At 33.2% G+C, this 23,666-nt stretch overlaps 2 protein-coding genes and 1 long non-coding RNA gene across 4 annotated transcripts; 2 read left to right on the top strand and 1 right to left on the bottom strand.

Annotated features, from left to right (window-relative positions):
* Positions 1-7,888: 7,888 nt before the first annotated feature.
* LOC117908562 (elongation factor 2) lies at positions 7,889-12,929 on the top strand. The gene is made up of 4 exons (XM_034822209.1): positions 7,889-7,993; positions 9,404-9,464; positions 9,564-9,651; positions 10,144-12,929. Exons 2-4 carry the CDS (start codon positions 9,462-9,464, stop codon positions 12,582-12,584), a joined length of 2,532 nt encoding a protein of 843 aa, XP_034678100.1. The 5' UTR covers positions 7,889-7,993; positions 9,404-9,461; the 3' UTR covers positions 12,585-12,929.
* Positions 12,930-14,452: 1,523 nt separating this feature from the next.
* LOC117908409 lies at positions 14,453-15,305 on the bottom strand. The gene is made up of 3 exons (XR_004650185.1): positions 15,234-15,305; positions 14,859-15,026; positions 14,453-14,497 (listed from the first exon to the last, which is right to left on the bottom strand). It is a non-coding gene; the product is annotated as an uncharacterized LOC117908409 (long non-coding RNA).
* Positions 15,306-16,423: 1,118 nt separating this feature from the next.
* On the top strand, positions 16,424-22,877 carry LOC117908483 (DNA polymerase zeta processivity subunit). 2 transcript variants are annotated; one of them, XM_034822089.1, is made up of 5 exons: positions 16,424-16,616; positions 17,151-17,263; positions 21,861-22,050; positions 22,586-22,653; positions 22,744-22,877. In XM_034822089.1, the coding sequence occupies exons 1-5, from the start codon at positions 16,499-16,501 to the stop codon at positions 22,783-22,785; spliced, it is 531 nt and encodes a 176-aa protein (XP_034677980.1). In that variant the 5' UTR covers positions 16,424-16,498; the 3' UTR covers positions 22,786-22,877. The 2 variants fall into 2 exon arrangements, with proteins under 2 accessions (XP_034677980.1, XP_034677979.1); XM_034822088.1 differs by having other exon boundaries at positions 22,586-22,877.
* The last annotated feature ends 789 nt before the right edge of the window (positions 22,878-23,666 follow it).

Here is a 23,666-nt window from a genome sequence, read left to right as displayed (position 1 = left end):
TGGAGCACTTCCCGAAGTCCATTTTCTACATGCCATATACCATTTCAAAGCTCAGGAAGTCAAGAATCCAACGCTTCAAACCGTGTATGATTTGGAGCTGAAATGGGGGAGTTACAGCCGTTGGAAGCCAAACACTACAAGCTGAAAGCCAACTTTGCAGTGCTGCGAAATCAGCCTTTTGCTGCGAAGTGATTTCGCAGCCCTTTTTGTGCATCTATGAAATCTCGCAGACCTCATTTTCACCTGCGAAGTGGTCCTTAGTGTTTCCCGATATGTGTGACCGACACTTTGAGATATTTTTCTTCAGATTTTTGTGTCCAAATTTCCATTTTCTCCTTGTATTCAGCCACTCATGTAATTCCTTAGCTAGGAAGTTTCTAAGGAAGGGTAAATTACCTTCCTATATAAACTCTCTTGTAAACACTAAAAAGGTGACTCTCGGGGAGCTTTCTCCAGGAGACCAACTTATGTATATTTTACACTTAGTGAAATACAGAGATCTCTTTTGCTTTCTTTTTCCTTCTACTATTTTCTTTTTCTTGGAAGCCAAACACCCTCTGAGGATGTTTTCCCAAAGGATGAGAGGCTAAACTTTTGGTTTCTTGGAGTGAAGGGAAGCTAGGTGAAAAGTCCAGATGCAAAGGTGGAAAACTCTCGTGCATTAAATACAGGTAGTTGGAGTTCATAAATGGCCTTTAAATCTAAAGTTTTGCTTTAAATCCCTTAGAATCACTTTGAATGGCCAATACATGATAAGCTTCAGGTCTCTGTGGATGTTTATTGCTAGATCCATATCAGTCCATTAGTTATCATGTACGAGCCATTGGAAAGTGGTTCAAGGTGAAGACCCATAGTGTCTAAAGCCATTAATGGAACTTGACTACCATCTCTATTGACTTTTTATGGATTAAAACTTCATTGTTAAACCTATACCGGTTCGGGAAATAACTATAGGTTAAATCCCCAATGCGAGGAGAAAAATCCGGAGTTTCCCACTTTGCATTCTGAACTTGATCCTAGCAACCTCTAGCTCCAGGAGACTTTCTTTCTTCCATTTTTACTTAGTTCTATATTAGTTTAGTTTCAAGCACCACTTTCAAAACAAATTTTATTTTCTTTTAAACTTTAAGTTTATGACAAAGGAAATCATCAGACTCAATCTCTAATCTTGAGCATATCACTGGTAGAATGAAAACCCATCCAAGAGTTCGACCCTAGAGCTGCTATACTATAGTAGTTTTGCTACGCCAGTATGAAGTCATAGGATTTATAAATGTTTTTTATTAAAATACCCGACTGGGCATGAATCAATTGACTCATTGTTGAATTTGATCATTACAGGCCTATATCTGTCTAAGTTAATGTTGGCTTTGCAAATGCTGTAAGTAAAAGCACACTTACAGTCATGTATTTTTAATGGAATTTCCTTACACGAAGGATCAAGCTTTGGACATTCATAATTGGTATTGCCATAATGAGTATGCCAAATGAAACTCATCCCTTGAATAGTAACTCCAAAAGTGCTACAGTCAACAAGAAATTGCATTATGTGTTCTTGCTTAGCTTCTCCTGTAGCTTAAGCCTTTTGACTTATTATTTGTCTAAGGTTTTGAGAAAGATTCAACAGGAAGTGTTGGAGATTCATTTTGAAATTTATTTTGAAAAGATTTTGAAAATGTAGCTTTAGATTCCTTTGAAATTTTCCTGCAATTGAAACTTTCAAGATCTGTATCCATTGGGATGCAATGCATATCAAAACTTGAAGGGTTAGGAAAACTATCTAAGTTATCATTTAGCTGTTTAAAATGGAAAGACAAAGCATTTTAAGTTTCTAACTAGTGGATATCACTTTTTGCATTCCAAAAGTTATCTAAAATGCATTTTTGTGATCTGTCTAAACCTTCTATATCTTTATGAATCCAAAATGACATATTACTTTTAGGAAACACCGAAAGAGTGAATTTCTCAAACTTAATATGTTCTTGCTCCATTTGTAAAGAAAACTCAAATTTTAGTATATCTTTTGAAGCATGAATAAGATATCTAATGAGTTTATCTTTAATATACCAAAATTGAAAATATATTGAATTTATGAGGGACACATAATTGTGAATAAGAATGTTTAAAGGAGTTTTTGAATTTTTTGAAATCAAATTTATTGATTTATAAGAACATGCACAAATACCATCACAATCTTTTTTATCATGTGATTCTTCTTCATCGTGACTTGACTCTTCACTTGATATTTCTTGTATTATTAACATCTGATTATCTTTTTCTTATTCATAATCTTCACTTGAATCTTCATTTTCTTTATCAATCATTAGTCCTATCATTAAATTTTTGAGTTTATCACTTATTTCTAATGAATTGATCTTATTTTCTAATTGACAATCTTTTGAGTAATGACCTACTTTTCCACATTTATAACATGTTGGTGTTTTCTTTTTTTAGAGTTGATTTATTTGAGAATTTTGATTTATTAGGATTAAATTTTACAAATTTCTTATGGAATTTTGACTTTGTTGAAGGTTTTTTTTTTTTTACCTTTTTCATTATTTTGTTTATTTTTTTCTTTTTGAAAGGGCTATTATTGTATCATACCCATAATACGAACAAAATTTTCCTAATTCTTTCTATCTTGTTTTTTTTTTTCATTTGACTCTTTAATTTGAGATTTGTGCAAATAGCTAAACCTTCATTATTAATTAATTCTCCATATGTTAATGACTCATAAGGAATTCTTCCATTATGGATATTTCTTATTCTTTATTTAACCCGTTCAGCAAATAAAGTTGGTAAACCAGATATAAATTTTTCTTTCCAATAATGACTTCCACAATCAGGCCTTGACATAACTTCAACTAAAAACATATCCCTATACCACTTAAAATCTTGAAGTTTTGGATATCTAAGATTATTAAGGATTTTAGAAGTTCTTTCTTGAAAATAGACTGGATCTCCTATCAAATGTTTTGTTATTGCAAATATTAACATATTGACAGCGTCTTCTTCATAAGTTTGGACTGATGTTCCTTCTTATTTGATTATTGTCTTTTTTGCATTTAATATATATTCTCTATCATTTTTTTTACTCAAATAATGATCCCACCAACCTTTTTGCAAACCGATAAATCCTATTAATAAGGCATCAGCAGCATGAAAATCAGAATTACTAGTCTTGATTCTATAAGCATTAACAGTCATCATCATTTCATGAAGTAAATTAATTATTTGATGTTCATTAATTCCATCTATATTTCATTCATAAAAACTACTACTATCATAACTAGCTGTTAATTGATAATTTCTTTATTCTAATTGAACGTTAGGAAAAAAGGTTTTGAATAATAATTTTTTCTACTTACAAAATTATTAGAAATTGCATTAATTGTTGAGGGGGGTTTAACTATTGAATCTAGAGACATTTTGAATTGTTCTTCTATTTTATTGACTTCTGATTTTCTTTTTGTTATGGTTTGAATTTGATTATTATTTTGATTAATACCATTAATACTAAGTTTATTTAATCTAAGTTGTATTTCTTTTAACATTGTTTATGTTGGTGTATCTAGTTGTATATTTGATTTTGTAACATTTATAGGAATAATAAAAGGTTGTTCTAAAGACTTAGCAGAATATGATGATGATGATGATAAAGTTGAAAAAATTTTTGTTTTGAATGTTTCTCCCATCTTCCCTCCCAAGGTAGAGGAAAACAAAAATTGAGAAATTTTTGTTGTTTGTTGAGTTAAATGTTGAAGAGAATGATTTGTATAATTTAATTGTTGTTGAACTTGTCTAATATCTTTGTAAATCATGTGACTTTGTTCATCTTTAGTTCTTGGAATTTTGAAGGGTGAGGTAGAAATGGAATTATTATCAAAATTGAATTGATGATTATTTAAGGGTGGTTGATAACCTAATTCTGAGGTTATCGTTGAAATTCTTTTTTGAATATTTTTTGAGTGTTTTATTGCTAATTGATGTCTTTCTTCATTTCTTAAGGTCATGAGTTGTTTTCTTTGTTTTCTAAGTTTGAAAAACCAATAGAAAAAGGTATAGTCATTTTCTTTTGATTCATGAATTTTTCATATAGTTTTCTTAATGTAATTCTAGCTTAAGGAGGAAATGTTTAAAAATAAGCTCTTTTAGTACTATTGTAAGGGGAAAAATGATCTGATTTGATCCATTCTACATTAGGAGTAAAAGAAATCTTTTTATAATTTTTCTTATGAATAATATTAACTTGATTATGATACATGTCAGAATGAGTAGGTGGCACAAGAGGCGATTTTTGTTGTTGATATACATGAATAGGAATTTTTGCAGTAAAATCGACACTATTTAAATTTGTATTTGAAGTAGAAGATCTTGTAGAGATAAAATCTTGATTAAATGAATATCTTGAAGTTGGACTGAATTCTATTTGAATAGTAACATATGTATGTTGTATAATTTGCGAAGGAGTTGTTAAAGGTTTAATTGGTTTTGGATTGGTTAAATCCTTTAATTCTCATTTACCTCCTTAAGTAATTTCATTCCATTTTAGTTTTTTAGGAACAAAAGTTTGAGTATTATTAGGATTGTATTGTAATCATGGAAGAAAATATCACGACATGTCGGTGATATAGTGTGGAGAAATATTGTTTTAGCGAAATTTCGAGAGAAATCGTCAAAAATCGGCGGGGGTCAACACGATACAATGCACCCTTAAAAATGTCTTTTTTTTCTTGCTGTTGAGGGGACTCGAACCCCAAACAAGGTTTGGGGTTCAGCTCATCTTACCACTAGGGCAAGTTCACCCTTGTTAAATGTAATGCACTAAAAATATATATTCAAAGTCAAAAGAAAATTTAAAAGAATATTTTAGAAAGCAAATTAATTATAATTATTTTATAATTAAATACAAAAATTTATTCTAATTGATTACCAAGAATATAAAAATTATCATAATAATTTTCTTCATAATGTTTTTAATATCATTAATAAATTAATTAAATATTAAAAAATTGTACATATATCATTTAATACAATTGAATTAAATGAATCATAATTTTAATATTAATATATATTTAAAAATTAGACATATTATAATCAAATATCATAATATTATTATGAAATAATATTTGATGTAATTTAATAATAAATGTACACTTATAAAATTCATATTTTTATCGATGCATACAATATTAGTATCAAATATGATAAATCAGATTATACATATATCAAATTTTTTAATAAAACAACTTTAAAATATCTATTATACTTCTAATTACATTTTTATGAAGTTTTTCTTTTCTTTTTTTTTTTTATATATAAATTTTGATCAATTTTACGTCTATTGATATTTTTTTTCCAAAATATCTGCCGATATATGTCCAATATATCTCCGATATATCTGTAAAATCGAAGTACCGATATATCCGTAATTTTCGATATTTTTATCATTGATTGTAATAATAATGTTTCATCTTTGACATATTGACACACAACTTTAGGATTTAATTAAGTAGTCATGACTTTATAATATATCCTATAAATTATTGCTATAGTTTGGGCTTCTTCTACAAAATTCATATTTTTGGTTTTAATGTTTAAATTTAAACTTAAAAGAATACTTGGATCATTTATATTCATGAAAAAGTTTGGAAAACAAATTAAAATAAATGGGACCATTTGCAAGGTTTGAATCAATCATGCTAAGAATAGAATTAGTAAATTTTGTTGACCTAGAGTCTCTTAGGAAGACAAACACAGGAATATCTAAACCTAAACGAAATAAGGGTTTTGTTACAACTTGAACTAATTCTATATGAATATAATTGTATTTCTTTCTATGATGATTAATAGTGTTTTTGACTTAATAATTGAAGGCTTTCTAAATTTTGATTAAGAGAAATAAGTTTTTCTTCCGTTTTAATTGAATAATTTTGATTAAATTCGAAATTTCCTTGTTGATATATTGTATTAATTTTCATGTGTGGAATTGACCAATTATGTAATTGATTTTCTATTTGTGCTATATTTATTTCTTGGCTATTAACAATATTTTGAGTAAGTGATGTGTATGCAGAATTATCAGATGAGGATGCAGAACTATCATTAGACCTAAGAGAAAATAATCACAATTTTGTCCTTAATCAATTCAAATAATTTCCTGAATAGGGACCACCACAAGTGGATCAACACGGGACTTATGCTCCTTTTGCCCTTAAACACCGCTATCTATTATTCAAACAAATATTACATAATCCAAATAAATTTAAAAACTTATATAATAATAAAAAAAACATACATTACAAAATAACTTGAAATAAAAATAAAGCAAAAAATTACCTTTCAAGATAAAAAGTGTGAGTGTCTGAAAAAAAGATAGGAGATATACGAAGAAGTTCCCAGAGAAAAATGAGATAGAAAGTGAGAAACCGAGTTTTAAATGTGGAAGAAGGAGAAAATGATAATGAAGAGATTTGAAGTTGATTTATATTGTAAGTGAAGTTGGGAAGAGGTAGGATAAGTGTAGTGTGTAGGATAGGGGGTGAACGTTTGAATGTTTTAAAAGAAATGACAATACTTGAAATGGTCAAATTGGTAGAGTGTTTAAACATTTCAGAAGAAATGGCAACACCTCAAATGGTCTTCAAACTGGTTGAGTGCTTCAATATAATTATAGTGTAATAGTGTGTGAAGTGATGAAATGCAATAAGTAAGATTCTTCCGTGGGTTATGGGTGTAGTACATTATTGGACTTGGGGAAATGATATGATGCGTGTAGTGGAGGCTTTGTGGTATGCTAAATTCTCCTAAAAAAGATGTGAAATTATTCATTTTTGCAATCAAATTTTAACTTCAAGATTATTATTTTTAATCTTAAAATTTATATAATAAAATTAATTTAAAAATTAAAACAATACAAAATTATGCATTTTATAAATAATTATTTAATAAATTAATAACAATTTTTTAAAAACTATTTTTTAACATAAATTGATAATAGTTTTTTTTTTAATTCCAAAGTAAGAGAAAAAAAATAATAGATAAATATTATTTATCTTATATTAAATTTAGTATGTTATTTATATATTAAATTTAGTAAATAAAGTTAATTAATTTTATAAAATATATTTATAAGAATTGTATTATTGTATAAGTAGAATAAAGAATAGAAAATTGGATTTTTGAAGGTTTTTTTTTAAGTGAGAATTTCTCACTTATTAGATGTATATGTGGAAATATTCTCTTGAATAGATGATTTCTCACTTAGTTTTTTTTTTTTTTTGGGAAATAGTCTCTTGAAGAGACGATTTCTTACTTTTTAAATATTTGGAAATCATCTCTTTAAGAGACAATTTCTCACATAAAAAATGGAATTTTAGAAATCGTGTCTTATTTTTTTTATAATTTTTTTAAAAGTTCATAAATTGTATTTTGAAGAAACGATTTTTCATTTACAATTTATTTCCTCTTTCCTATCTAGACAAAACTTTGATAGATTTGGAATTATTTTTCGTACTACGGTAATTTATGAATTATTTTTTAAAATTGTCGTACTCTTATAAGAGAAAAAATAATTTTTTTTTTAAATCAATAAATTATTTCTATAAACTATTTTGAACTTATTTCATTTATTTTTAATTTTTTATATAAAGATTAAATAATTTCATTAGGAACCTCTTCTATCCTAGCAATAGCATCTAATTATGATCATTTTTATATCCTAATAATTTTAAATTTTTTTGTCCAAAAAAGAAGCCCAGGCCCCAAGTGCGCTAAGACCGAGCCCAATCCATAACCCAAGCCCAAGCCCAACATTTGCCCTAGGTCTAAACTTGGAAAGCAAGAATAAAAGGTCAGAATATTCCTGTATATATATAAGATATCTCTAGGGTTTCCGAGCCACCTATCCTCATTTCTTCTCAGTAACCCTTTGTCTGGAGACTGAGAAGTGATAAGAGCCGCACCCTCCTGCAGCCGCCCTCCTCTTCTCTCGGTAAATCCCTCCTTCTTCTCCCTTTTTCTCAATCTCTCTTCCTCTATAACCCCCTTTTTCTCCTTGTTTCCGTCCTCTGGTAAACACTTTCAATGGTTTCCTTTTTTTAAAAAAAAAAAATTATTTTCTAATCCAATCGCAAATCTGCAGATTTTTGTCCACAAAAATTATGTTTCTGAACTGGAACACCTTGTTTCTTTTGATTTTTGTTGTTTTTGCATCTGGGTTTTCTGATTGAAGATGGATTTTAATCGAATCTGTTTGCCTTTTTGGGTTCTGAATGTGTAAAGTGTTTATATTATTCCTTTAAGAACTGTGAATCTTATATGAAAAACTATCTCCATGTCCATTTTTGTTGTTTTCTGTGTCCGTGTATACCGAATCTTGGTCTTCCTGATCTGTTCTGCGAATAAATCGGTTGTATGTTTTTAATTTTTTGTTGTGTTACATAGTTCTGATATTGTTTTTGTTGTTTTTGATTTCTGATTACCGGCGCCTTATTAGATCTGTGCTGGATCTGTGTTCCTTAATGATTCTGTTGCTACAATCGATGTAGATCTAATATTTATTGTTTGTCTCTAACAATTTCGTATTTGGATTATCGTTGATATCTGAATATGTGGATTTTTGTATGATTTTCTGTTATCAAGTGTTCAATTTCTGACAGCGGCAAGTTGTAGTAAAAGGTTTTATTTGTGTTAAGCTGGTTTGGTGTCTAAAAAATAATAAAAAAGGAGGTATAATTGAATTTTTTCTAACTGTTTTTCCTTCTTTTCTTTCGATTCATTTTTTCAGCTGCCAAACAGTACTGGTTGGACAAAGTTTGTCAGTATTATTGGCTTTAATGTATTTATGTTGATCAAACATAGAGGAGTGTTAAGTGGGATTCACATAGCTTTTGCTGTTTGTGTTGGTCTTAATATAAACCCTAGGTTAGTTAAATGGCTGATTAATATTATCATTGATTTGTTTTAACATACTGAATCATTATGTATATGGTCTGTTAGTCATAATTAATTATGATGTTATTTGGTGTTTCCCTTGTTTCAAGGGGATTAGTGTTTTTATATGAAGTTTTATGAAAACTTTATTATCTGGGTCTGTTGGTTTTGTAACTGATTAACTGCAAGTGTTGGTGGGAAGTGAATTCTAATCAGTGTCATATTGATATCCATGTGCTTGTAGTGTGTTGCTCGTTTTGATGTTTTTCGTGGTGGCATGAATTCAAATGCATTTCCCTTTATTGGTTAAAGGGTGTGTGTGTTTATTTCTGTGAACATGCATATGATCTCAGCTGATACTTTGTGGATGATGAGTATTTCTGTATGCTTCTCTAGTAGTTTTAGATTTTGTTTTATCCTGTAAAATCTCAACAACTTAATCATTTTGGTTGATTATAATGGCTTGCAGGTGGTGTAACACCTCCGTACTGAAACTTTGTGTTTGTGATATTTAGAGAGCAGTCAAGATGGTAAGTGGATTGCATTCTTAATTTGATATTCCTGGCTTGTTGACCTGATATATCCTCTATTCTTGATCTTTATTGAGAATATTTACCACGTTTCTGCAGGTCAAGTTTACAGTTGAGGAGCTTCGTAGGATTATGGACTACAAGCATAACATTCGTAATATGTCAGTTATTGCTCATGTTGATCATGGTATTAAATCTTCTTATCCTCTCTTCGCTTTCTTCTTATTATTGGCATGTAGGATTATGGGAAGTTCTTGTGATAGTTCTCATGTTATTCTTGCAGTCTCATTCCCTTTTTGTAGTGTATATAGCATATGTTTGTGGAGGTTAGAAAATGTCATTTTTCGTATTCTTCAAGCTATAGGGTGTTGATAAGAAGTTATGAGATTTCTAGATTTTTTGTAGATGGGATTAAGGTTTATCTTAATTGTAAAATATTCAAGGTTTCAGATCCAACCAGGTGGTAAGGGTATGCTATGTTATGGGTGATGATGTGATTTTTGTTTTTCCACATTATCTTTTTTATTGTTTCATGAAATCTCTTCTTTTGTATAAATTTATATAGAATTATTTGTTAAATGTTGTGTTCTTGTATAAATTTACATAGAAATTTGTGTCTAATGTTGTGTTTAATTCTTCTATTTATCACAAGTTCTAATGCTATTGTTTTGTTAAACAGGAAAGTCAACCCTCACAGATTCTTTAGTGGCTGCTGCTGGTATTATTGCTCAAGAAGTTGCTGGTGATGTTCGGATGACAGATACCCGCCAGGATGAAGCTGAGCGTGGTATCACAATTAAGTCTACTGGTATCTCTCTCTACTATGAGATGAGTGATGAGTCTCTCAAGAACTACAGGGGAGAGAGGCAAGGGAACGAATACCTTATCAATCTTATTGATTCCCCTGGGCACGTGGACTTCTCATCTGAGGTTACTGCTGCTCTTCGTATTACTGATGGTGCACTTGTGGTTGTGGATTGTGTTGAGGGTGTTTGTGTCCAGACCGAAACTGTTCTGCGGCAGGCCCTGGGTGAAAGGATCCGTCCTGTCTTAACTGTCAATAAGATGGACAGGTGCTTCCTTGAGCTTCAGGTTGATGGAGAGGAGGCTTACCAGACATTCTCAAGGGTTATTGAGAATGCAAATGTTATCATGGCTACTTATGAAGATCCACTTCTTGGTGATGTTCAAGTTTACCCTGAAAAGGGAACAGTTGCGTTCTCTGCTGGTTTGCATGGTTGGGCATTTACTCTAACCAACTTTGCCAAAATGTATGCTTCCAAATTTGGAGTTGATGAGTCTAAGATGATGGAAAGGCTTTGGGGTGAGAATTTCTTTGACCCTAGTACCAGAAAATGGACCACCAAGAACACTGGTGCTCCCAACTGCAAGCGTGGTTTTGTTCAGTTCTGTTATGAACCCATCAAGCAGATCATCAACACTTGTATGAACGATCAGAAGGATAAACTGTGGCCTATGTTGCAGAAGCTTGGTGTGACCATGAAGTCTGACGAGAAGGATTTGATGGGAAAGGCACTGATGAAGCGTGTGATGCAGACATGGCTCCCAGCAAGTACTGCCCTCCTAGAAATGATGATTTTCCACCTTCCCTCACCTTCCACGGCTCAAAAATACCGTGTAGAGAACTTGTATGAGGGACCCTTGGATGATATCTATGCCACTGCTATTAGAAACTGTGATCCTGAAGGCCCTCTCATGCTCTATGTCTCAAAGATGATTCCTGCTTCTGACAAAGGCAGATTCTTTGCTTTTGGACGTGTTTTCTCTGGCAAGGTTTCAACTGGTTTGAAGGTAAGAATCATGGGTCCAAACTATGTCCCTGGTGAGAAGAAGGATCTGTATGTCAAGAGTGTGCAGAGAACTGTTATTTGGATGGGAAAGAGGCAGGAAACTGTTGAGGATGTGCCCTGTGGAAACACTGTAGCTATGGTTGGTTTGGATCAGTTCATCACTAAGAATGCTACATTGACCAATGAGAAGGAGTCTGATGCCCATCCAATCAGAGCAATGAAGTTCTCTGTCTCACCTGTTGTTCGTGTTGCAGTGCAGTGCAAAGTTGCATCTGACCTTCCTAAACTTGTTGAAGGTTTGAAGCGTTTGGCAAAGTCAGATCCTATGGTGGTCTGTAGTATTGAGGAATCTGGGGAGCACATCATTGCTGGTGCTGGTGAACTCCACCTGGAGATCTGTTTGAAGGATCTGCAGGATGATTTCATGGGTGGTGCTGAGATTGTTAAGTCTGACCCTGTTGTGTCCTTCCGTGAGACTGTTCTTGAGAAGTCTTGCAGAACTGTGATGAGCAAGTCCCCTAACAAGCACAACCGTCTCTACATGGAGGCCCGACCTTTGGAGGAAGGTCTTGCAGAGGCCATTGACGATGGTCGTGTTGGTCCAAGGGATGATCCCAAAGCTCGTTCCAAGATCTTGTCTGAGGAGTTTGGTTGGGACAAGGATCTTGCAAAGAAAATCTGGTGTTTTGGACCTGAGACCACTGGCCCTAACATGGTGGTTGATATGTGTAAGGGAGTTCAGTATCTTAATGAAATTAAGGATTCTGTTGTTGCTGGGTTCCAGTGGGCATCAAAGGAAGGTGCATTGGCTGAAGAAAACATGAGGGGTATTTGCTTTGAAGTCTGTGATGTGGTCCTCCATGCTGATGCAATTCACAGAGGTGGTGGTCAAGTCATTCCCACTGCTAGGAGGGTCATCTATGCTTCCCAGCTGACAGCTAAACCCCGACTCCTTGAGCCAGTCTACTTGGTGGAGATCCAAGCCCCAGAGCAGGCACTTGGTGGAATCTATAGTGTTCTGAATCAAAAGCGTGGGCATGTATTCGAGGAAATGCAGAGGCCGGGTACCCCACTCTACAACATCAAGGCATACCTCCCTGTCGTCGAATCCTTTGGATTTTCTGGCACTTTGAGAGCTGCAACCTCAGGACAGGCGTTCCCACAGTGTGTGTTTGATCACTGGGACGTAATGTCAGCTGACCCGCTTGAAGCTGGTTCAACTGCTGCCCAACTTGTAGCAGATATCCGAAAAAGGAAGGGCTTGAAGGAGCAGATGACCCCGCTATCTGAGTTCGAGGACAAGCTATAAGTGGTCCGTGATCATTGTCAAATAAAGCAAAAGAGGACCATATTGGTGGAATGTGACGATGATACTCAAGGTAAGGGTGATTTGAGCATAATTTTGTTTTCATTAATATTTTTACCGTGGAGTAGTAGTACTTTAGTGGTGTTGAAGTTGTAACGGGGGATGTTTCCCGTTTTTTCAAATTATGTTTTCAATTTAGTCATGGTCGACAAGAACAGCAAAGTTAATGTTATCTCGTCTATATGGTTTTGTCGTGGAACTATTTCAACCAACATTGGTTTGGAGAGATGATACTATTTTTTTTTTCTTAAACCATGGTTGAATGTTTTTCTATTTGATTGGATTCTACTTGTTGTGTTGTGTGATATTTTTGCTTGGTGGAAGATTGAAAATGAACTCAGGTACTAAGGACAACATGACGGATGGTGCTGATCATTAGTGGTTGATCACCAGTTCTCATCAGTTTTGCTTCATCATATTATTGTGGTTTCTTGGTTTGGGTCAAGAGAGCAGGTGAAAGAGGTGGTGAAGCCACTTTTTTCTTATTGATTTACAATACACTAATAGATTATATAGATATACTGCAATTAGAAAGATCGAATTCTGATGTGGTAGCTGGGTGGAGGATAAAGATGATGAGATATTTGGTGCTTGGAATATGAAGAACTTGTGGTTGAAGACAAGAATATGAACTAATACGCTCTCTGTCAAAGTGCATGGGCAGAGGAATAAAGGAATGATGGGGTCTCCTTCAAAAAGGGTAAGGGAACCTTAGTCGACTATTTGGTTGGTGGCCTGTGGCTTGTGATGAGGGGGGGGGGGAGGGGGGGTGGGGGGGGGCGGGGGTTGGAGTTGGAGTTGGTTTTTGGAGTGTGTGTTCACCCAGTGGAATCAACCAGACCCTTTTGAGTAGAAAGTATTGAATCTATTGATTCATTTTTCAGGGCAAGGATTTAGGGTAAGTTGGAAATACATTGTGGAATAATTTTTAGTTGTTTTGAGAAATAAAATTTTGTTTAGAAACTCATAATAATATATAACATAAAATACAAATTTTCAATTTACTCTTTTGGGCTTTTTCTTTTACGATGTTTTTGTAAAAGCAATAAAAATACTTCAAATTATTCGAAATTACTTGGTTTTCAAGACAATTATAGCCTAAAATTTGTCAAGCGTTATTTTATAGTGGGATAATTATTTTGTATTTCATTTTTAAGAATAATTTCTAAATATATCCTTTTTTTTTTTCCTTAGTTAACCATGAAAAATAGAAAAAGCAAAAGATATATATATATATATTTGAACGGTCTTGGAGAAAAAATTATTAAATTTCATCCTAATTTATTTTCATTTTTTTTATTTAATTAAAATATCATATATGTATATCTAATGGTTCATAAATTTATTATATTCATTTTTTTACATTACTTATTTTATGAAACAAAAGTTTTGATTAAAAACTAAATTTGTAATTAAAAGAAAATAATTAAAAGCATGTATAAAATATATTGGAAAAATAATACTAATAGATATAATATTTAATACATAAAACTCTGGATCACCTTTTTTGAAATGCTTGAAACGGAGAATATAAAAAATGAATAATCTTTTATATGTATAAAGTAAAATATATATATATATATATATATATATATATATATATGTAATTATATTAGACATAGCAATATTATTCCTTACATCATCATTTATCTTCACTCCTTTATCCTTCTCTTTCATCATGGCTAATTGATCGTTACAACAAAACAATTTCAAACAAATTTAACAATAACAACCACAAAAAATATATTAAAAAACATATTATTTTACATATTTCTATTTTCCCTTACTAGTAATGTATCCAAGCGTTGATAGGCCTCTTTGGATTTCTAACAACTTCAAGACCATCGCGTTCGCTCCTAAAAATTAAATCAAATCATTTAAGTCAATTTTTATAATATGATTTCAGATATAATAAATCAAACATACTTTCACCCCCACATTACCTCAACATAAGTTTTTTTCACATTTCAATAAATTTTATTTTTATATCTTACTACAATCAATCAAATGCCAAATAAATACAAATACCATTACAACTACAACATCCTCCCTAGATATCTTTACATTTAAAATGATGACAAAATTAACATATAAATTTTTTTCAATCTTCAATAATCTAACCACCCTCTTTTTCTATAATGTAATCAATCCATAAATCTAACAAAAAACATGAAATATAATGGACACAATATTGTAAAACAGATAATTACTCTTCACATTTTTTTCCCTTTATATAGAACTCGCCAAATAATTAGGATACAAGCGCCTTTTGAGTAACAAACAATTGTGTCCTTCTCAGCTTTCTTTTCCTTAGTACTACACGCCCTCTTCTTCTTCTTCCAGCTACGTCTTCAATTCGGGTTTTTAAACCATTAAATTTAGAACCTGAAAACAACCCCTTACACCTCTTAAATAAAATATAAAATATGAAGAAAACACAACGGTTATGAAGATTCCACTAAAATTCTCCGTGTGAAAGAACCGAAATTATTGGTGTGACAAAATGCAGGGGTAGGGGGGAGAGAAAGCAAAAGTTCAGAAAATTTACATAAAATCTTTGAGAAGAAGAATCTAGCAGAAAAAATAGCTGACCTGGACATCGGGAGAAATGAAGTCTAAGACTCGGATCTTGGCACCGACCTCGCCCACAATCCTGAGCTCGCGATCCTTGAGGGAGACTTCTTTGATGAGGTCAAGACGTCAGCTTGGAGGAGGTTGGCCCGGTTCATGGCGATGGTGGTCTCCACCCACTTGTGAAGATGTCTTTGATCCCGGTTGACGGCGAAGGTGGTCTCCACCTAGCTGTGGAGACGTCTTTGATAAGGTCTACGACGTCGCCCTCGAAGAGGTTGGCCCGGTTGAAGCCGACCGTGGTCTTCACCCAGCTGTGGAGAATCAGTGGAGAGAAAAACGGGAAAAGGGAGAGAAAACAAAGATGAGAGCGGGAAATGGGTGAGCTGAGGAAGTCGGCTATGGAGGATGCGTGAGACAGCCAGCTATGGAGGGGAAGAAAGATGAGAGCGGGAAATGGGTGAGCTGAGGAACTCGGCTATGGAGGATGCGTGAGACAGCCAGCTATGGAGGGGAAGATAGCAAATTTGGGGGGAAAAAGGGGAAAAGGAGGAGAAATGGGGGAGAGAACGGGAAGGGGAGGTACCCGGTAGAAATTTTTTTTGAAATTTTTTTTTTTTTTCATTTGGATGGCTGAGATTTAATCATTTTCATCCAATGGATGAAAAAAAATGGAGGCATGGTACCGAAGGAGGTATTGTAGAATTTCCCTATATATATATATATATATTTATGAGGGTGGTTTTAGGGTAATTTCTCGTAGTTCCAACTTTCAAAAATTGCTCCCCTAATCTTTTATTTGATTGGATTGGGTTGGGTCAACCGATTTATGCACCCACCAACCCCAATATAATATATTCAAATTGTTTTTATATATTAAATAATATAATATAACATTATTTATTTATAAATCTTAAATATTTTAATTATGAATATTATTAACAAATAAATAAAAAATTACTTACTAAATTGTAAATTATAGAACGACTTTAAAATAATACTAAGTATAAAAGATATTTCATTCTTTTTAAATGAAAATATTGAGATATAATTTTTATTTTACAACACAAAACTTCCAACACAGGGAAAGAAATGTACCGGGCCGGGCCTATCTGTCTTGGACTTGGGCTAGTTAGTTAAAGGAGCCCAAGGAAAAAAAAGAAAAAGAAAAGAGAAGTTGAATTACAGAGGTGCTTTTTTAATTTCATTTGCTTATTTTCCTTTGCAAGCCACTGCCGTTTCATTTTCAAATGACTTTTTCTCTGGAGAGCTTGGTTGATTGATTCATGGTGATGGACAGAAGGGAGAATCAATCTCCGCAAGATGAGACTGCTCGCATTCTTGTGGAATTTTTAGAGGTCGCCATTACTTCAATCGTTTTTCTCAAAGGAATTTATCCTTCTGGTAAATAAATAAACCCATTTCATGGCTTCTTTGTTTGGTTTCCAAGTAAACTTGAGAAAAATCAAATATAATCTAACTTTTTGAGTCTTAGATTTTCTGCTTTTCATCTCTGGGTAATACCCACTATTTTTTCCCAAAGTGGGTTCGGGTTTTGTCTTTCTTTTCTTTTTCTCTTCTCATTTTTCGATTAAGAGAAGTTCAAATATGAATTTATGTAAATTTTCTTTTATTTTCCTCTGTTTTCTGGGCAATCAAACAAGGGTAATTGGAATTCCTGTTGCATTTCTTAAAGGATTTTATCCTCGGGACTTACACTTCTCTGTATGGTTTCCAAGAGAACTTGAGAAAATCAAATGGATCAAAATTTTGAGTCTTACATTTTCATTATTCAATTCTGCTTAATACCCACTATTTTGGTCAAGTGGGATTAAGTTCTCCTTGCATTTTTCGGTGTAATTTCCTTTATTTACCTGACTTTTCTCTCCAACCAACAAGCCTGACTGAATTTTCGCAAAAATTGTGGTGGGTGTGCAGGCGCATTTGAGAGAAGGAGATATATGAATGCGGTGGTTCAGAGGGCTCGCCATCCTCAGCTCAGAGACTACATCCACTCTGCTGTCTCTGGACTTCTTCCTTTTATCCAAAAGGTCAGCGCTTTTTTTTTCCCCTTCTGTTTATTTAGTCTATTTTTTTTCCTTCTTAGTTTCTGGAATGCCCATATGATATATGCTATATTATTGAAGATGAAATTTTTGTTTTCTTGTTTTCTAAACGCCCAAAAATATATACTATATTATTTAAGATGAAATTTTATTTTTGTTGTTATTTTCAGAGCGTCCAAATGATATATTTTACGTTGTTGAAGATTATAATTTTGTCTCCACGTTGTTCTTGGAATTCCCATATGTGATATGTTACGTTATTAAAGATGAGAATTTTGTTTTTCTTGTTGTTTTTGGAATGCCCACATGATGTCACTTTCGAATTTTTGCCAATAATAGGAGTCTAGGGCATAAAACGAAGATATGGAAATGATGTTCTGTGAAGGTCCTTGTACACTTTCTAAATCTATTGCAATGTCCACTAAAATGTTTAGAAATGGGCAAAGCTTCAATGTAGGAGGTTGTATGTTACATGTACACTTTATTTCGTATCATGATATAGAAGAAGACCAAATAAGTTCAAGAGTTTAGATGTGCACACATCTACCTGTGCTCACCTCGAAGTACACAAATGATATAGGATATTTTTCTTTTTTAAAAACAAATATGACAATTTGAAATGAACTGCAAAAAATGGAAGTCCTCGAAATAATTCTGAATGGTGGCAGTTTCTGCCATGCAGGCTGCTGACAGCACATGGATGTACTGAGTGAAACGTATGGTCAGTGGAGGTTAAGTTGAAGTGTGTTTTCAAGTTACAATGTTAATGGAAAGTCATGTCTAGAAAACATGAGTTCCATTGAAATCATTTTGAATGCATGATTTTGTTTGCAATCAAAAGGCTAAAATGGTGTCTAAAGAGACAGTTTTGAGTGGAAATAAAATTCCAGGTATGGGTATCCGGTGATGGGGGGAACTTGGAAGTTGGAATTTCCTACCTAGTCTTTCAGCTAAGCTGTGGCTATCAGTGGCTAGGCCATGATGTACTTGAACAAGAATGTAGTTGGGCTTTGAAACCTACAAAACCTTTGAATTCTCCTTTGAAGTATTGGTTGATGTTTCTTGTTATTGATGATGTGGATGGTGATAGTGGTTGTGGTGATGCTATTATTGTAATCGTTTTGCTTGGTGATCTTAGATTCCCATCCTCTGCCCTTCCTCTAATCCTCTATCTGTGCTTTTCACTTCAACAATGGGAACTTCCCATATTTTGATGAACAAATAGGGTGATTTGTAATTTTCTGAAAAGGCAATGGAGCCTGCTTTGCATACCAATGCATAATAGAGATGATTTTGAGGTGATATACTCTTATGGGTTAAAGTTTGGGAAGCCAATATCGTCTCTAAAGTGAAATAATCTCCTTGAGACATGATCCAATTTAGCAATGGTTGCTGTGGTTTTGAGATTATTTTGCATATGCTCTATTTGTCAAAATATTATGTGAATGGCCGAATACCTTAGCCTTGAGTTTTGTATATTATATATAGACTTTACAAAGATGCTATACATGGAAAGCAAATAAAAGTAAATAAATCCCCGCATGATTCTAGCCCTATACATGTAAACTATAATCTGTCAAATAATATATGCTAACTGTACAGAATAATAAATGGAGAAATAAGGAAACAATTGTGGGCTAAAATGAGGAAAGAAGTGTGGACAGCAAAGCTGTCCTTTGACAGCCCCCCTCAAATTGATGCAGGTTGATCAACAAGCATCAATTTGCTACTTAGCAAGCAATATCGATGATGAGGTAGAGCCTTGGTGAAGATATCAGCAATTTGTAAGTCAGTGGAAATATGTGAAAGCAAATAAAAGTAAATAAATCCCCGCATGATTCTAGCCCTATACATGTAAACTATAATCTGTCAAATAATATATGCTAACTGTACAGAATAATAAATGGAGAAATAAGGAAACAATTGTGGGCTAAAATGAGGAAAGAATTGTGGGCTAAAATAAGGAAAGAAGTGTGGACAGCAAAGCTGTCCTTTGACACTATTTGCAATATTTTTTTTAATTAATGACTGTGTATTTGCCAAAATTACAGTGATATATCTCTATCAAACCTCCCAATCTATTAGATTAGAGAAAATTAAAGAGTATGAAATTTCTCTTATACTGTGAGGTGATATGAAGGAAAAAAGAAAGATACATAGTCAAAGAGACTTTTTGTGGGGTGATAGGGGGGAAAATGAAAATCCATTTGGTAAATTTGTTAGATGTCTATAAGGATAAGAAGTACGAAGGGCTGGGTCTAAGAAAATTAGAGGGCCTTCTAAGCCTGGTTAAGCAAATGGTTGTGGAGGTTTTCTTTTGAGTGGGAACTTGTGAAGGAAGATTATATATGGAAAATTTAGAGAGATGGAGGAGGGATGGATTGCCCGAGGGGTGAGGGATCCTTTTGGGATGAGCCTATAGAAGACATGAGAAAAGGTTGAGAAGATTTCAGTCTCAGATTAGCTATCTGAATCTTAAGTGTTAGATGTACTAAATTTTAGTGGGACAGATGGGTGGGGGTGTTTAAGTTAAAGGACACATTCCCTACGCTTTTTAGAATAGCATCCTCCAAAAATGATACAATTGCAGATTTATGGGATAGAGGGGGAGCTGGAGGTGGCTATTGGGAGGTTCAATTTAGAAGACCCTTCCAAAATAGAAGTGTTAACCCAATATCTGGAGTTTATTTAACCTTTGAAAGTGCAAGAGCAATTTAGAATGACGATAGGAGGGGAAATTTAACTGTCAAGTCGTCCAACAGATCCTCAAGTGCTAAGAGCAATTTAGTATTCCCAACCAAAGAGATTTGGAATCCCAAGCTTTCCTTACAATGTTTTTTTTTTCTTTTTTGCATGGGAAGCTGTTTGGGGGAAGATCTTAACTGCAAATATGTTAATGAATAGTTGATAATCCATGGTCAAAAATGTGTTAGGCCCTTAGTGGCATCAAATAAGATGGGTTTTTATGGTGGCTTCTTGTATCCACAAGGCCCCTATATTTCTTTATCTGATCTCCAAAAACCTTAATCTTTGGTTTAAATGGTATAGTGCGCTCAATGAAACCCATTTGGTTCCTGTTGGATGTGGGCTTTCAAATGCATGCTTAATCTTAGAAGCAATCTTTTGATATTGTGATTGCAATAGAGACCTGATTGAACTTATGTCAATACTGATCATTTCTTTAAGTCAGTGTGGCAGCTTGGCGTGTTGTGAATGAGCTGTTTGTGCTATGCTACATGAGTCTAGAGTAGGCTGATAAGTAAAAATAGCTATCAATGGAATTTCAGATGCTTCACTCTTCTATTATCCAATGAAGAGAACTGCATCACATAGGTAACTGGGGGAATAAGTTAGAAAAATAAAACCCATAGTCCATAGATATGTGGGTAGAATGTCTTGGAAGAAAGTTATTTTTTAGAAATGAGCCTCACCCAACAAATGGGTTTTGATTGATTATATGTGGTGTTTGTATTGACTTCGGTAAAATTCTCAGATACGTATAAACCTGTGGAGCATGGAAAAGCTTATCAGGTGAAATAGAGTTTAATTCTAAAGGCATATATAGGTCATACCTGAACAAATGACTTTTGGTGGATTGTATGAACCATTCATACTACTAATTTACATTTGGCAAATCATTCTGAACCAAATAAGCTGCAGTGGTGTATGAAAAGCTCATCAATGAAAAAATTATTATTGTTTATGAAGAAATCCTAACCATAAAAATAGTCTAACTATTAAAATGATCAATTTTGAACCTTTTGTCTGATTGAAATATTTTTAGAACAAATCCTTAAAGAATAGTGCATTTTTCTATACTAGGAAGCACCTAAAAGAAAGGCTTTTTCAACTATAGATATATACTTATTTTATTTTTTCTTTTCAATTTTCCAATATTTCTATTCTTCATTATTAAAAAGACACTATTTGCAGCAATACAGACTTCTAGAATTAGCTTGAAATGATTTTTTTTTTTTGTTTTTTTTTTTTGAGAATAAGTTTTGAAAGTTTCCTTTTTAAATAATGGAGATCCCTAAAGCTCATTAAATGAGCTTGCTATCCTTTTCATTAAGGATGAATTTACCATTTGGTTGCAGATTTTAAATTGTATAACCAATAGGATATCTTGTGACTGAAATGTGTTGGCAGACAGGTAATTCCATTAGCATACTATCAAAATCACTAAACAAGTGAAACCTAGAATTTGTTATAATTTGAGGGATTGTCGAACTGATTGTTGTTGCTGCTTCTAGAAAGATTTTCAAGAAATGATGAGATTAACCTTGGTTAGATATCCAGGCAGAAGCTATTGTTCAGATCCTAATGCATTTATGCTGGAAACTTTATATAGTATTGCACAGATACAGTGATATCCTGTTGCTAGTCTCCATGAAGATATTTGCTTGATCTGTAGATGGGCAATTTCTTTTTCTGGTAAAGAACAATTAAGAACAATACTAATGTTTGACACTTCCAACTATCTCTGCCAATGTCATATGCAGGCAAATGATCTTTTCATTATAATTTTGTGTATGTGCCATGCAGTTCCACTGAATCCTAAACGTCTTGTTTTACAAACTAGGGATTGGTGGAGAGAGTAGCAGTTATTTTCTTCAATGTTGACAACATTCCCATAGAGAGATTCATATTCAAGCTTGCAGTGAACCAATCGTATGACTCAAAAGTAGAAGAAGCTGCCCTGGAGTTCTCTCTCAGGTCGTTCTTGATCAAGCTTCCTGTATCAGAAACCCTCACTAAGGCTCTCCCCAGGGGTAAGTGAAAACTATAAGCAATTAGGTCCATAATTCAGTCTTTAATATTCCAAAACTTGAAATATGTCTAATTGATCCTTGCCATATTTTGTTGAATGCTCGGTTGATTAATTGAGCAGCTTATTTGCTAGATATGCATGGTTCTACCAAATTCTCTGGTGTTAACCAGAGATCTAATATGTGTTAGTTGTGTTCTTTTTGCCCCATCTTAAGGCCCTTCTGGCACAACTGCAACCTCCAGGGAAAGTTTTTCCTGAAAGATATACATGAAGGTAGGTTTTTACTTGATATGTGAATTTTTTTTTTAATCTGAAACCCCATTCCAAAACTCCTCTCTCTACCAAAGCAACTCACCTCTAACTACAAAAAGAGATTTTACACAGAAAAAAACTTTGTAGTTTGTAATCAAACACATTGTAAAGCTCTTTTAATATGCAGAAAAAACTTCAATCAACCAGAAAGTTACACCAAACAAAATGGGCTTTATTTTTGTAGATATCGAAATCAGGTTTTGAAGATGGTCTTCTTTTAGCAGATTGCAGATGGGAGATAACAGCATACTTCCATTCTCTTCCTGATGCAAGTAGGAGCAAAGATGCAGAGGTATGGATCCCAACAGACACTAAGCAGTGGCAGACGCCTCCAGTAATATCTCCTATCAAATCAATGACTACTGAACCTCTTTGTCTGCAGTTATATTTGGAACATCCAAGTTCATCTGAACCCGACTCTTGAAATAGAGATCCTATGTTTTCTTGATGTGGAATAAAGTTGTTTACATACAAATAGAAATTTGAAAAATGGCCCCTAAGCTAATTTAGTCTCCATGTCCAAAATTGAATCTAGAAATGCATGTGGTGTGGGCTCTCATTCATTGGAACGGGTACTGAGGAACAAGAACCCACAAAAGCCAATGTTCAAAGAACATAATCCTGAAATCAAAGATCAAAATAATTGATTACAGATACCCCAAATTGATTTATGATAAGTAAACATGAAGAAGTTTTTGACTTGTTGGTTGAGAAGAGCAAGGAACAAGAAGAAAAAAAAATGAAAAAAATGAAAAAAATGAAAAAAAAAAAAAAAAAAAGAAGCCCAAAACAAAACCTCTTGCCTTCTTCCAAATGAGGGTTTTGTCATTTCAAATTTTTTTATTTTTTATTTTTTATTTTTGACAGATGGGACATGATGAGAGGGAAAATCAGTGATGTTTTGGATTTTTAGATTCATTAGTGTAATATTTTCAAATATAGACAAGGATATTTTATTATTATTATTAAATTATACATTTATTAGATGGGTGGGGTTTGAGTTAGGTATTGTAAAAGACTCCACATTGATGAATCCATCCCATTGCCGACTCTAAGCTTGCTTTCTTTATTGGGCTCTGTTCTAGGCTATCTTTTTTTAGTGGATAGTTTCATAGAACTAATCCTCAATCACATCACTATGTTTTCAGTTTTCATTGATTCTTTAATCAAAAGATTTCCGAGTGCAACATCTATAGTCTTACCAAAGGGGAAAAAAAATTCAAAATCAAAATGAGTGGTTCTTGAATGGATTTTTTTAACCAAGAGGGTGTTTGAAAAATGGTCATTCTATCTCTGTGGTGCAAA

This window comes from Vitis riparia, chromosome 19 (assembly GCF_004353265.1).
Source record: "Vitis riparia cultivar Riparia Gloire de Montpellier isolate 1030 chromosome 19, EGFV_Vit.rip_1.0, whole genome shotgun sequence".
In the NCBI taxonomy this organism is placed as follows: Eukaryota; Viridiplantae; Streptophyta; class Magnoliopsida; order Vitales; family Vitaceae; genus Vitis; species Vitis riparia.
The sequence above is the reverse complement of the archived record's forward strand: the minus strand, read 5'-3'. Positions and strand labels throughout refer to the sequence as shown.